The following is a 13,229-nucleotide window of genomic DNA, read 5'->3' as shown; positions in this document are numbered from 1 at the left end:
ATGAGTTTCAGACCTCCAAAAAGAAGCATTTCACTTGGGCTTGATTTCTGCAGTGAATAGCGACTCTTGTGTGGCAGAAAAAGTATTAGAAGTGTAGACTTGGCAAACCAGCAATTAGACATGCAGAAAACCACTCTCTGGGATAGTAGGTGGGAAAGAAGTAACAATCTGTACAATTTTCTAGTAAAACTGTAGCAGACAGAATTTTTCGTCTGTCCACCCAGTTATATATGCTTTGGAGGGACCTTGGCCCTTCCTCTGTATCAGAGCATCTTTGCTTGGGGCTGATTTTCATGTCCTTGTGAGAGGTGAGAGCTCAGCACAGCAGAGAGCTTGCTGAGCTTCCAGAGACTGGGGAATTCAAAACATTTAGCCTGGCTTTTAAGAAACCTTTGATTGATTCAAAGTTGTAACCTAGCTGTTTCTCATCCTCCATCTTTCACTTCCACCCCATTCCTTTATCTTTTTGTTCTTAACTCCTTCTTCCCTCCCTTTTTTATTTTTTTTTTTTTTCTGGGGGGGGGGGGGGGGGCGCAGGTATTCAGTGAAACATAAATAAGCCCTGCTCTGTCTTTGATGTCTTTTGAATTTTCTTCCTTTTGCCACATGAATTTTGCAGAAAGTCATATATCAGAAAAAGAGCGGTCTGTTAAGTGCAGCTGTGTGGTCTGGGGGGAGAAGTGAGCCACAGAAGAGCATCCTGGGAGCCATGACTCCATCCTCATCTCCACCACACTGTCCCAGGGCACTGCCTTGCACCTCCCTTCCCTCATCTCTGAAAATCAGTGTCGTGAATGTGGTGGGATCTGCAGGGCAGAGCAAGGTGACCTAGGTACCTTCATTCTGTTTCCAGCAGCAGCTAGGCATGCAGAGCCCGTTCTGCTCCCTTCTCTCACCTTTTGGCCATGTTTCAGTCAGACTGGGTACAAGGGAAGAAGCTTCAGAGATAATTAATTTTGTGCAAGCATCATTAAAAACGGGTGGCCAGGAAGATGAGTGCTTGGACAGTTGCATGTTTGTCTCTACCTTCTGATCCTGTCTGCCATGGGATGCAGCAAGCCACAGATCCCAGCCAAAATACTTAGCAGGAGGACAATTGTGAGGAGCAGTAGAGGGAATTTTGAAGCAATATGTGGAAATAATGGAAAATGTTCAGTGTAAAACAGTTTAAATGTCAGTCAGCACAAATCTGTAGAAAACCAGGCATAATTTCTTCCACTGTTCATCTGATTGTTCATTATTAAAAGGCAGAAGGAAAAAAATGAAACAGGAAAGGAGATGTTGGCTCAGAAGTGCTAATGGTTTGGGGAATGGCAATGTCAACACTGGTAATCCTGGGTTGGAGGGAAATGGCACTGTGTCATCCTGAGCAAGGCAGAGTCTTAAGCCTGCAGGCAACCCCATCCCTGTTTCACAGAGCTGGGCAAAGATGCTCCATTTCCCAGGGAAGCACCCAGAGCTTAAATGCACCCTTGAAAGTCAAGCAGATGCTCCAGTGCTTCACCGAATGGAAGCGAGCGTGCGGAACCATCCCTGGTCTCTGTCAGGGCTGGGAGGTGTGGCAGTGGCTGTGAACGCAGAGCACCATGTGGTTGGGCTGGGGCATCCACAGTGTAACAAATAGCGTCTCTGCACAGCATCTTCTCAGTGGAGTACGTTTAGTGTTTCACAGCTCGTGTTTAGTGAGAGCCTGGTCTGCAAGGGTGCTTCATGGAGAATTTGTGTATGGACTGCTTCGTGTATGGAGAATTGCTTTACACTGGGTTTTGAGTACATGGAGCTGGAAGCTGCCATCCCTGCTCTTATCCCCAGCTGGAGCTGCTTCCTCTGGCAGTATATAATTTTGAGTTTCCATACGTATAGGAGTGGTATGGTCTGTGAGAGGCAGAGTAGCAGAAATATGCTCTAGAGACCTGCAAAGTATTCATCAGCTGCAAACAGAACCAAGAAGTTAGCAGCTGCTTTTACAGCCACTATTTCTGGCTCTTGTGCCAATGCATAAGCAGGAGGAGCAGGTTCAGGGGCAGCACCGAGGTGGTTATAAACCGTCCGTCGATGTTGGGTATGTGCCAATGTAACTGTAGTGGGATTTTACCTTGTTTGGTCTTCGTGTCTGCTGCGTGTTGGATGCATCTTGGCATTTACAGGCTTCAAAATGAGAAAATCTGCATTTGGTTAGACGTGAGATCATAGAATCACAGAACGGTTTAGGTTGGAAAAGACCTTTAAAGATCGTCTAGTCCACCCACCCCTGCCATGAGCCAGCACATCTTTCATTAGATTTCTAGTTCAGATTTTCCATTTAATATACTTATACAAAAGTCAGTGCAGGTCTTACCCACTATGCAAATCTGCACTTTCCATTCTCTTCCAGCTTGTAAACCCTAGTGCCTCCCCCACCCCATCCCAAAGACTCCTTGATTGTAAAAGATGAGTTTTCCATTGGGACTGGAAGTATTATGAATTCAGAGCCTTATCTGATCAGGAAGAGTAGCAAGTTGGAGTCAAGGATTGATTAGAAGAAGCATCTTGTCAAATAGGAGAATGGCGCTTTTTTTTCTTTTTTTTTTTTTTCCTTTCTACTTAATGAAACTCTTCTGACAACTAAATTCCCCTCCTTCCCTCCACCCACTCCTGATGACTGTGGGTAGATTCTAAAACAACTGGTGTAGTTTTTCTTTGTGGTTGTTCTGACTGATGTTGACCTCAGATCCTTTGAAAAATATGTTTTACGGAATTCTTGCATTTGGGAACTTCCAAAACCGCTTTGACATATGAATCATGCTTAAAAATGCAATTGTTTTTTTAATTCTGTAGGGAGTGAAGTGCACAAATTAGGGCTTGATGAGAGTATCAGTGGGGTCACAGGAAGGCACCCTGTTTGAAAGTAATCTAAGGGCTTCTGTGACCTTTTGCCAGCTACTTCTGTTGATATTGAGTGAAAAAAAAGGTGTTTCAAGGAAATTTTTGTTCCAGAAAAGACTTGTTATGCCTCCATAGATCTGCTTCAGTTTCTTTGAACCCACCTTTCATCAAGACGCAAACCTTTGAAAGTGTTGATTTGCATTAACTCTTCCTTCTGCCTTTACTTCTACAACAAGGCAGTCCCTATAGCTTTATTTAGAAATCACCCATCATTAGTAACTGCAATCATTTTGTAGACATATTTACAAGGTAAGTGACAGTGGGAAGTAATTAAGTTTAATATAAATTGCACTCAATTTCAAATCTGCAGGCTCCAAAATAATAATTAATAGAAACTGCAGCTTCTATAAAAAGATGCAATATTTATAGCTGTATCTTCTTTCTTTTCCAGCTAAACACATTGAGTATAGTGGAAATTAAGATCCCCTGTCTGTTCAGTCTTACTTGTTTCAAAGCGGTTTTCTTCCTGTGGTGCACTTCACTGCAAATTTACCTGCTGCTTTTATTCATGGTGGGGAGATTTTTGACTTTTAAGTTAACGATGGAGGGTAGGAACAGTTCGGCATTGTCCAAAAGTCCTTGCAAATGCACGTAACTTGAGCTGTGGCTTTCTGCTGAACCTGTGTTTTGTAGATCAGTGCCTAACAACGGTGCTTTGTTTCATAGGTGTCATGCAGCTGACAGGTCTACTGGCAGAGCTGATGGTCACAGCCGGGGCGGAAATTCTTCATTAAAACAAAAAACCAGAGTAAAGTAATTGAGGAAGGTTGGAGCCACTTGTAAGATTTATTGAATTGATTGCTCACCCTGTCAAAAAAAAAAAAAAAAAAAAAAGGTCATCGTTTGGGACGACAGCACGCTGCCAGCAGGTGCCATGGCTAGCAAAAGAAAGTCGACGACTCCCTGTATGGTGCGAACCTCTGAAGTCGTGGAGCAGGAAGGCACTGAGGGCGTAGAGGCTCCCAAAGAGAAGGGGGCTGGCACACCGCAGCAGGACTCTAAAAAAACCTGGCCTTCAGAAAGCTCAGTCAAGGACTGCGAAGTGGTTGAGGCAAAGCCCCCAGCTGAAAACCAGTCTAAGAAACCGCAGGGTGGTTATGAGTGTAAATACTGCCCTTACTCAACGCAAAACTTAAATGAATTCACAGAGCATGTTGACACTCAGCATCCAAACGTCATTCTCAACCCTCTGTACGTCTGTGCTGAATGCAACTTCACAACCAAAAAATATGATTCTTTATCTGACCACAACGCGAAATACCACCCAGGAGAGACCAACTTTAAACTGAAATTAATTAAACGCAATAATCAGACTGTTCTAGAGCAATCCATTGAGACCACCACTAACGATGTCGCTGTCACAAGCAGTGGCATAGAAAATGCAGAGTGTGAGGATTCACTTCACGGGGGAATTAGTGCCAGTAAAACACCAATGATGAAACTGGGGAAGCCTAAAGGGGAAACCAAGAAGGGACCTAAAAAGCCAGAAGAGGGAGTCGCGGAAAACCACGTGGATGGCACTCTCCCCCGCATCATAACTGAAGCCACTGAAGCTATTGCCTGTATAAATGGAGACCTTCTCCATGACGTGTTAGCCCACGTTATGCCCTCTGTACAGCTGCCACCAAATATTAACCTTGTCCCCAAGGTGCCGGTACCTCTGAACAGTACCAAATACAACTCTGCACTGGACACTAACGCAACCATGATCAACTCCTTTAATAAATTCCCTTACCCAACGCAAGCAGAGTTGTCTTGGTTGACAGCAGCATCAAAACACCCGGAAGAACAAATCCGAATCTGGTTTGCTACGCAGCGCTTGAAGCATGGTATAAGTTGGTCTCCTGAAGAAGTGGAAGAGGCAAGAAAGAAGATGTTCAACGGTACTATCCAGGCGGTTCCCCAAACCATCACTGTCCTGCCAGCTCCTTTGACAACTGCAAAAATGCCCCAGCCCATCATCCAGACGGCTTTGCCTTGTCAGATACTGGGCCAGACCGGTCTGGTTTTGACTCCCGTGTCAAATGGTTCAACTGTTTCCTGTTCACCAATTACACTTGCTGTTGCCCCCAACCAGGGGCAAAAGAGGACGATACAGACCTTATCAAGTGCCCCAGAGGCCAAGCGTCCTCATGTAGTTCAGGTGCCTGAAATTCCTGCCAAGCTGACGGCCGTACCCCTGACGCCAGCCAGCGAGCGAAAAAAGACCAAGGAGCAGATAGCGGAGCTGAAGGCTAGTTTCATGGCAAGCCAGTTTCCCGACGATGCAGAGGTCTACCGGCTGATACAGGCGACGGGTCTCTCCAGGAGCGAGATCAAGAAGTGGTTCAGTGACCACAGGTACAGAAGTCAAAGGGGCATTGTGCATATTCCTGGCGATCCTTTAGGGAAAGATCAAATAGCACCTTCAGCTGGTCGGCACGGCCGTTCGTTCCACCCATACACAGATTTTACTCCCCAGAGGTTCAAAGAGAAAACACAGGAGCAGCTTAGGGCCCTTGAGGAGAGTTTCCTAAGATGCTCTTTTCCTACCCAAGGAGAATTGGACAGGCTTCGAGTAGAGACTAAGCTGAGTAGGAGGGAGATAGATTCCTGGTTTTCTGAGCGGAGAAAGATAAGGGACAGCATGGAGCAAGCTGTCTTGGACTCAATGGGATCATACAGAAAAATTAAAGAACAAGGAACTCCCAATGGTGCAATAAGCCAGGCAGAACTGCTGAGTAGCTCTCAGCTCCCTGGTGCTTTATCTGGATCCTCCACCACACTGAAGAAAACCCAGGAGCAGATTCATCTCCTGAAAAGCACGTTTGCAAGGACCCAGTGGCCGTCACCCCAGGAGTACGACCAGTTAGCATCTCAGACTGGGCTCACAAGAACTGAAATAGTTCGCTGGTTCAAGGAAAACCGGTCTTCACTAAGAATGGGGTCGCTTAAATGGATTGACCAGTACCAGCAGCAGTATGCTGCTGATGGACATAACGACCAAAGCCAGAAAAAGGGCTCAAAACACTTTGAGAGTTCAAAGAACAGTAGTGAGGTGTCTCGGCAGCATTACCAGGAGCATAAAAAGCTGAATGAAGAGAATGGGGGGAAACTAGTGGTGAGAGCAAAAAGAGACTGTGAACCGCTGAAAGACTCTTTGTTGGGGAATCAAGCGGAGGGTATGGACAGGTTGGAGTGCAACAGCCACGACGGCCACGGCAGCGAGGAGAACGAGGAGCCAGCGGAGGTCAGTTGGGTGGAGGTGACAGTGGGTGAGGATGACGCTGCATCGGACTGTACAGACAGCTGGAGCCAAACGGCACCCGAAGGCCAGGCAGAGCTGGCGGACTTTGACTCTGAAAGTATATCTGGAGACAATTCCCACGTATAGACAGGTAATGCTGATGGTGCCCTGTTTCTCTGAGCCTGCCTCTGTCTGGGTGTGCTTCCAGCATCCTGTAGCCCCTCTTCGGTATAAATCCCTGGAGCCCATCCCTGCCGGATCCTTGTGCCTGCTGGATGCCTGAACAAAAGGGAGATCCTTCCTGCTTGTAAATTAAAGCAACTGCTTGGTAGGGGAGGGGTTAGTGCTGTTTGCCTTGTTTCTTGTCTCCTTGTGGGTCAAGTCCTGGATAAGGGAGATATTTTTTTTTATTATTTTTATTCTTTCTTGGTTTTGTGGCAATAAGTGACTAAACCTTTAACTTTCTGCCTTTGGGTGACATATGTCACCTCCGCAGCACTTGGTGTGAAAAGTACCAGCAGAGCTACACAAAGAAATAGTGACACTAGTTACTAATATGCCCCTTGCTAACACATCATTGATCTCCCATGAATAGATCCTGTGACCGTTTTTGCACCTTGGGTCCTTCCTTTGCAGCATCCTGCCCTGCTCAGAATAAAAGGTCACTGGGGGAAGGGCCCAGGACAGATACTGTTCTTTATGCAACAGCGAGGGGAAAAAAAAAAAAAAAAAAAAAAAAAGTTGTGGGGATTAAAGTGGCTCATGCAAATGTGCTCTCTTCCTCTTGCAGGTGAGAAGGTCTCCAACCTGGCTTTGTTCTGCCTGCTCACTCTAGAGGCTTAGGAAGTGCCCCAGACTAAGTTGTGTGGGTGTTTTAGCAGCTATTCTTCACAGGATCTTGAATTTAAAAGCAAGCTGCAGGGCTTTTCTTTAAGGGGGTTTTATGCAATCTTTCACCACGTGAAAGGATATGTTATTTGGAGACCTGAAGCCTGTTTCTGATCACAGTTGCACAGGTATAAATCTGGAGCAAGCACCGTCAGCATTTCTTGACTCACATGGTAAATTGAGTTCATTGGAGCCTGTAACATTTTGTGCTCAGTATAACTGAGCCTGTCTCTCCCAAAACGGAGTCTCCTTAAGCTAGAACATCATGCATTAACAACCACAGTGAGAAAGCACCTGGTTGAGAAAGAGTAGTCTTCTGGTGTGTAATAAGTATAATGTACTTTAGCTTTTTTTTTTTTTAAAAAAAAAAAGTATAAACATTAGATAATAAGAAAATACAAAAGCCAGGGCTGATGGAAGTCCCTCCACGCTTGTACTGAAGACTTTTACTGTTGCAGCTCCTATCTGGTGCAGAGGTGCAGTTTTCCTTAGCAAGCCCTGCTGGCTAGCCAGGAGCCTTCCATTTTTTTCCTGTGCAGTACTTGTCCAGAAGTATTCTGGACAGTTTCTCATGAGTTGAAAAGGGAAATCCTGCAGTGGTTTTATTTTGAACTATGAATTGTGTCAGCTAACTTTGAGAACTGTTTACACACCATCTGTATCGCGGAGTATCTTAACGCTCCAGACTGCAGTGCAAGGCACTGTCCTGCATTGTGCTTACACAAGTTGGTGATTAGGGATGTTGATGAGCAGGTTGTGTTAAAAGGCAGAGATTAAAGGGGGAAGGACATGGGAACATCAGCTGGAGGCAGGCACGCTGCAGTGCCACTGTTGTACAGCCACATCAGAAAGGAGAGCCAGGATCTGATCTGCCTTTTAAAATCAAATGCACAATGAATAAATGCATTGTGGAATTTTAATTTTTTTTTTCCCCAGGGTTGTTATTCCAGATCATTTCCCCTGTCTGGCTATAAATGTTCATATTGAGGAGAGGGAACAGACCAGGTGCTAGGAGAGGGAATGGGGAGGAGGGTGGGAGAGGGAGGATTGCCTGAAATCACTGTTTCTTACAAACCTTTTGTACCATGAAACCAAGCTCTGCAACAACCATCTTCCAGCAGCCTAGGTTTGGCGCCTGCATTTTTGTGCTTGTGAGCAGTGTTGGGCACATTGGTGTGCCCCTCCTTCCTCTGTGCGCTGAGATGCTGACCGTAAAGCCCCAGGGCTGTGGAGGTGCTCAAGTGTTATCAGAGAGGAATTTTAGTAAGAACTTTGATGTCAGTTAAACTTCTGCTGTGTTATCCTCCTGATGAGGAGCTTTCCAGTGGCTAGTCGTAAAATACACCTACTGAGAAGAGATGAGCTGGAGCAGGGCTTTTGCTGCGAAGACCATGCAGGAAGATCAGAGGACCGTTTTGTCCCCTGCTCTTTGCCCATTTCTCAGCATGCTGGCCTGGGGACTTGACAAAAGCCCAAAGTCTTTTTCATTTTCATCTGTTCTCCCTGTAAGTCTCAGCCCAGAAATGCAAGTGCCTGCTCTCTGGTGCCGGTGTGAAAGCTGTGTCACAGGTGTGACACAAAAGCTGGAAGCTTTATACCCCACACTGCCGGGACCTGTGGAGAAGTCCCAGCTACTGGCTCCTCTTTCCTTCAGAATAAGCTTTCACTCTCATCCTTGTGAAGCCTATCTGACATAATTTTTAAATATAACTTCGGTGGTAAATTAACAAGGCATTAGTGACCTCTGGGGTATGACTCAAAAGCAAAGACTGTGCACAACCAGAAGATGCCTGTTGTCATATAAAAGTCTGATTTATTTATTTTTCTTAACGTCATACTCCTTAGTACCTTAGAGGGGTTGTGTCACTGTCTTGGCCACACGTAAGAGGTGGACAAAAGAGCTGACAAGGGTCTTCTCTTCCTCTTGACCCTCTCACAGCCACAGTTACTTGAAACTCTCACTGCTGAACTGATGGGGCAGAAGCACGCTGCTTTGATATTCATGGGGTTGCTATTTTCTCAGCTTGATGTACATAGTTTGAAGTGAATGTTTCCTGATGATTGATCTCCATACGCCTGCTGTTGACTGAATTTTTTTGCAGCTTCTGTAAAATCCGAGCTGTTGCAGGCGATGTTGGTCACTCTTTGCTCTGGTGTGTAGTTTTATGAGTTTCTGAAACTATTAAGGCGTATTTGTGTTACAGCCTTGGAAAACTGAGTTTTTCAAAACTGATTTGTGTTCAGCAGATGCTGCTGCTGCAGTTAGTGGGAGTTTGACAAGTGCCTCATCTGAGCGAGAGCAGGATTTATGCCAGGCTCTGAAATACCAACCCTGGACTAAGAAAAGTCCCTGTTACTAAGTCCATATCTGAAGCTTTTGGTAAAACCTGATTTATCCCGCAGAGCAGTCAGGTTTCCTGAACAGGGGGGCTGAGAGACCTGTAGGGTACCAGGGCCTTTGAGATGTTGGGTGGCTGTTGTGGGGTGCACTAAAGCCATCACCGAAAATGCTCCAGATGCTGTGTAATGAGCCTTGAATCCCTCTTGTAACAACACCCAACTGCTCTATCAAGAGTATTTTAGCTCCCTTTCCATCAGTAGAGATATTCCTGCCTTCCAACAGCACAGGTCAAAATCAGGTCTGTTGTTCCCATTTGCTCAAGCCTGACAAACAGAAACTGGTCTTAAATTAAATACAGCAAATCACAGCTCAGACATGAGAGCAGGACCAGAGCATGGAGAGTGGCTGGCTGCTAGTGCTGGCTTTCTTCACAGTATTGTCTCCATGTGGGGTTTTCCCAAGATCAGTGTTTCCTCAGCCCAGAGGTTTTGGGTTTGGCTTTTTTTTGTCTCAGAAGTGTGCATTTTTCCCCACCTCCACCTTCTCCACTGTAAACTTTCTTTTTTAGACTTATCTCAACCTTCATTTTAAGCCCAAACCTTGTAAGAGGTAGGCATCAAAGTCCATGGCTCACAGTGGGAGCAAGGTTGGTGGGCGCCCCAGAAGATGCAGCTCTGGCTCTTGATGGCTGTCACCACTGTGCTGTGGAGATGTGCCAAAAGAAATCTGTGTTTGTGAGTTGCACAGCAGGAAAAAAAAAATAAAAGGTCCAAAGGAAGGCACCCCAGCTTATGCTGTCTGCATTGTACTGGGCATCGGAGGTGGTCTGGGTCCTCTTGGTGTCTCCCACCCCTCTTGCACTGCTGTCGGAGCAGAGATCAGTCGGTTACTGGTGGCCCAGTGCATTCCCCTGTGTCTGAAACTGGTAAAAGTGAACAGCACTGGGGTTTCTTTCCTTTTCTGTCCAAGTTCGCATTTTTCTTGTAGTTTAGGGTTTCATCCATAAAGTTAGCTATAGTGCCCGTTGCTGTTATGGGGCTCCAAGACGCCATCCTGAAGTCGGTATGGGGTTGGCTGTTTTTGCAGAATTCGGGTCACCCTAAAGCATTTCAGGGAGTGAAGCAGAAGTACGGAGGACTTGCTGTTTCCCCCGAAACCAGGGAGGCGTGTCAGAGACCCAAGCTGTAATGCAATGAGGGACTTCAGGGGGGGAAGCAAAACCCAACACAGAAATTAAAATTTTCCAGTGGGTTAGGAGGAGCAGGGGGCTACTTGAGGAAAGATCACAAGGATGGGGAAGACTTTTGCCTTTGGTGTTGCTGCGAGCCTGTGCCTTTTCACTGGGCTCGACCCGGTATTGCGTTCTGTGTTGCTGATGCCAGACAGAGCTCGCTGCTTCTGTGGGAAATAACAGACCTGGTAGCAACATTCGTAAAAGGTATAAAATAAGGGGTTAGATCAGGTTTCAGTAAGTGCTGCTGCAGGATGGGTGAGGAGGATGCTGCAGGGAAGCCGCCTCGTGCTGCTGCATGCAGCTCCAGCCTGAGTGGGTGCTTGCACCTTTTGCACGTTTACACCTCAGTGGGGAAAAAACATGTTGAATGTAATCCCTGTCATAGAGCTCTTGCTCTGTGCTGGGAACCGGGGATATGTGTAGGCGGGTGAGTATTTGGAGGTTGGTTTTTTGGGGGTTATCTTTTAATCTCTGGTCCATGGTGCTGCAGCCTTCGTGGCACAGGAGTTGTAGCAGAGCCAGGGAGCTGCTTTGCAGAGCACAGGCACATGCAATTTTTTTCCATTGCCTTGCAGTTTGTATGATTATTTTTGAAATTGAAATTTTTTTTTTTAAAACAAAAAGTATTTAATGAGAGGATTTACTGGGGAAGAAAGACCTGGAGTCTTCTTGTCTTTAGCACCGTCTGTCCTGTGGTTGCAAAGTAGCTGCCCCCAACCCATGTGCATGTCATCTTCGAGCCAGCATGAGGATCTGCCTGAGGGGTATAGTGGTGAGGGATCAGCAGGGTCAAGGCTGGGCTGTACATCACTCTTAGAAATATACAGGGGGTTGTTAGCTGGGTATTACATACAGCAAAAATCCATTGCCCTACTGCAGCATCAAGCTGCAATAGGGATAGGCTTCAAGGTACAGTTAATACAAAATACAGTGCTGTTGTGTGTGCAGGGGTGTAAACTGGATGCTGGGTTAGTTGACAGCTCAAATAGTTGTTTGTAGTGCCTTCAAAAATAATATGCTGCTTTTATCATTTTTGCAGGGGTACTCCTCAGCTGCACTGTCCTGACGTTGAAGGGGAAATCCTGTCTGAAAATAGAAGAAAACTCTATTTTCCTGCCTGGGGTGAGATAGCGTGTTGCGACTCCAAGTCTCAGACCGCACTTGCTCTCGTGGAGCATCATCATGGGATCATTTATAGTGCCAAAGTCCTACTACTGCATTAAAAAAAAAAAAAGAAAGAGGAAAGGGTTCTTGTACATAAGTTTCTCCTCCGCTTTTCTCCCACCCACTTTCCTGCCCAACCTCTTCCTCTACTGGAACAGATTTATACAATGTGGAAATTTTGTTAACTTTTTAATAGGTGCAAGTTACTCTTGCATATGATGCCATTGCAAAATTTGGGGGTTGGTTTGGGGGAGGAAAGTGTCTTGTGGGGGAGGGAGAGGAGATTTTTTTATTATTATTATTATTTTTCTGAAGCGTTTTGAGACAGATTTGCAGTCTTTTGGAGTCTTGTTGGTGCGGATCAATGTCTGAGCCCAGATCCCCACCCCGGTTTACATTTCAGCCCACTTAAACGCATTACGGGGTTGGGAAGGGTCATTCTGGAGTGGTTGGGGTTTGTTGTTTTTTCTTCTTCTTGTTTTGACTTTTTTGTTTTGTTTTATGGCCACTTCCTACTGGTTGAAGTATTTAATTCTCTGCTTTTCCATGCTCCTACAAGGCAAGTCTTCTCTAGCTCCTGTATTTCACTTTTCACAAGCCAGCCCCAGCTGTGGGTCTCTTAAGATTTGGCAAGAATGCCTTTTTTTTTGTTGGGTTTTTTTTTTTTAGCACTTTTTGTTTAAACATGCCATACAACCCCCAGGGGGGTTGGAGTGAGGAAATTAAGATGCTTCATAGTCTGAACTCGTTTGTGTTTCTTCAGCTGGTACAATGATGGACACCATAACCACCAGTCTGCCCTCCAGCTTTAGATGTTGTAGCGCACAACAGAAATTTCTGATTAACCTCTGCCACTAAATTTTTTTAGATCAATCCTAGGTTCCCGAGTGCACTTTTTTTTTTTTCCCCCAAATACTGCTAATTGGATTTGTGTGGGGGTGTCTGTCTGTGCATGTGTGAGGAGGAGGAGGAGGGAGAGCAGGAGCGTGCGTGTGTAGACGAGCGGGTGCAAGAGCTGTCCGGTGCATTCCTCTGACGAGCTGGGTTTGGAAAACTTACCCACCTTTCAAGTACACTGCACAAAGAGGATGCTAGGGAGTTTGAATAAATCCAACTTTTCTAACTTGTTGCTCATTTGTTGTAACTCAATAAAACAAAGACTAAACATTTTGGTAACCTTTTTATAGGCTCTTTTTTTTTTAATGATGATTTTTATTTTAGTTCATTTCAAACTCAACCCCACCAGCTCTCCCTGGTGCACAAGAGCTCGGTGTCTTTAGAGCCACGATTAGGGGTTTAACTTGTTTTGCGGTAATTGGCTTGGCAAACACTAACCAGATTATTTATTTCCCCAGTGTCAGATGGCTCTTTCCCATGCAAGGGGGTCAGATAGCCCCTGAGAGTGAGGATTACGGGGATTTTGTTTGCAATCACAACTTGAATGAGTGAAT

General features: G+C 45.6%; 1 protein-coding gene across 7 annotated transcripts in view; it reads left to right on the top strand.

The window, feature by feature from the left end:
• Window positions 1-12,954, top strand: part of ZHX2 (zinc fingers and homeoboxes 2) — a 76,676-nt gene extending 63,722 nt beyond the window's left edge. For 6 of the 7 annotated variants that reach the window (XM_055798399.1, XM_055798401.1, XM_055798397.1 and 3 more), the window contains 2 exons: window positions 3,592-6,302; window positions 11,654-12,954. In XM_055798399.1, the coding sequence (XP_055654374.1) occupies window positions 3,800-6,298 (2,499 nt within the window). In that variant the 5' untranslated portion in view covers window positions 3,592-3,799 and the 3' untranslated portion in view covers window positions 6,299-6,302; window positions 11,654-12,954. Of the gene's footprint in view, window positions 1-3,591; window positions 9,193-11,653 lie in introns of all 7 variants that reach the window. The other variant, XR_008746247.1, reaches the window with a different exon arrangement.
• The last annotated feature ends 275 nt before the right edge of the window (window positions 12,955-13,229 follow it).

This window comes from Falco peregrinus, chromosome 3 (genome assembly GCF_023634155.1).
Source record: "Falco peregrinus isolate bFalPer1 chromosome 3, bFalPer1.pri, whole genome shotgun sequence".
NCBI lineage: Eukaryota > Metazoa > Chordata > Aves > Falconiformes > Falconidae > Falco > Falco peregrinus.
Note: the sequence above shows the minus strand (reverse complement) of the source record. Positions and strands in the feature narration are given on the sequence as shown.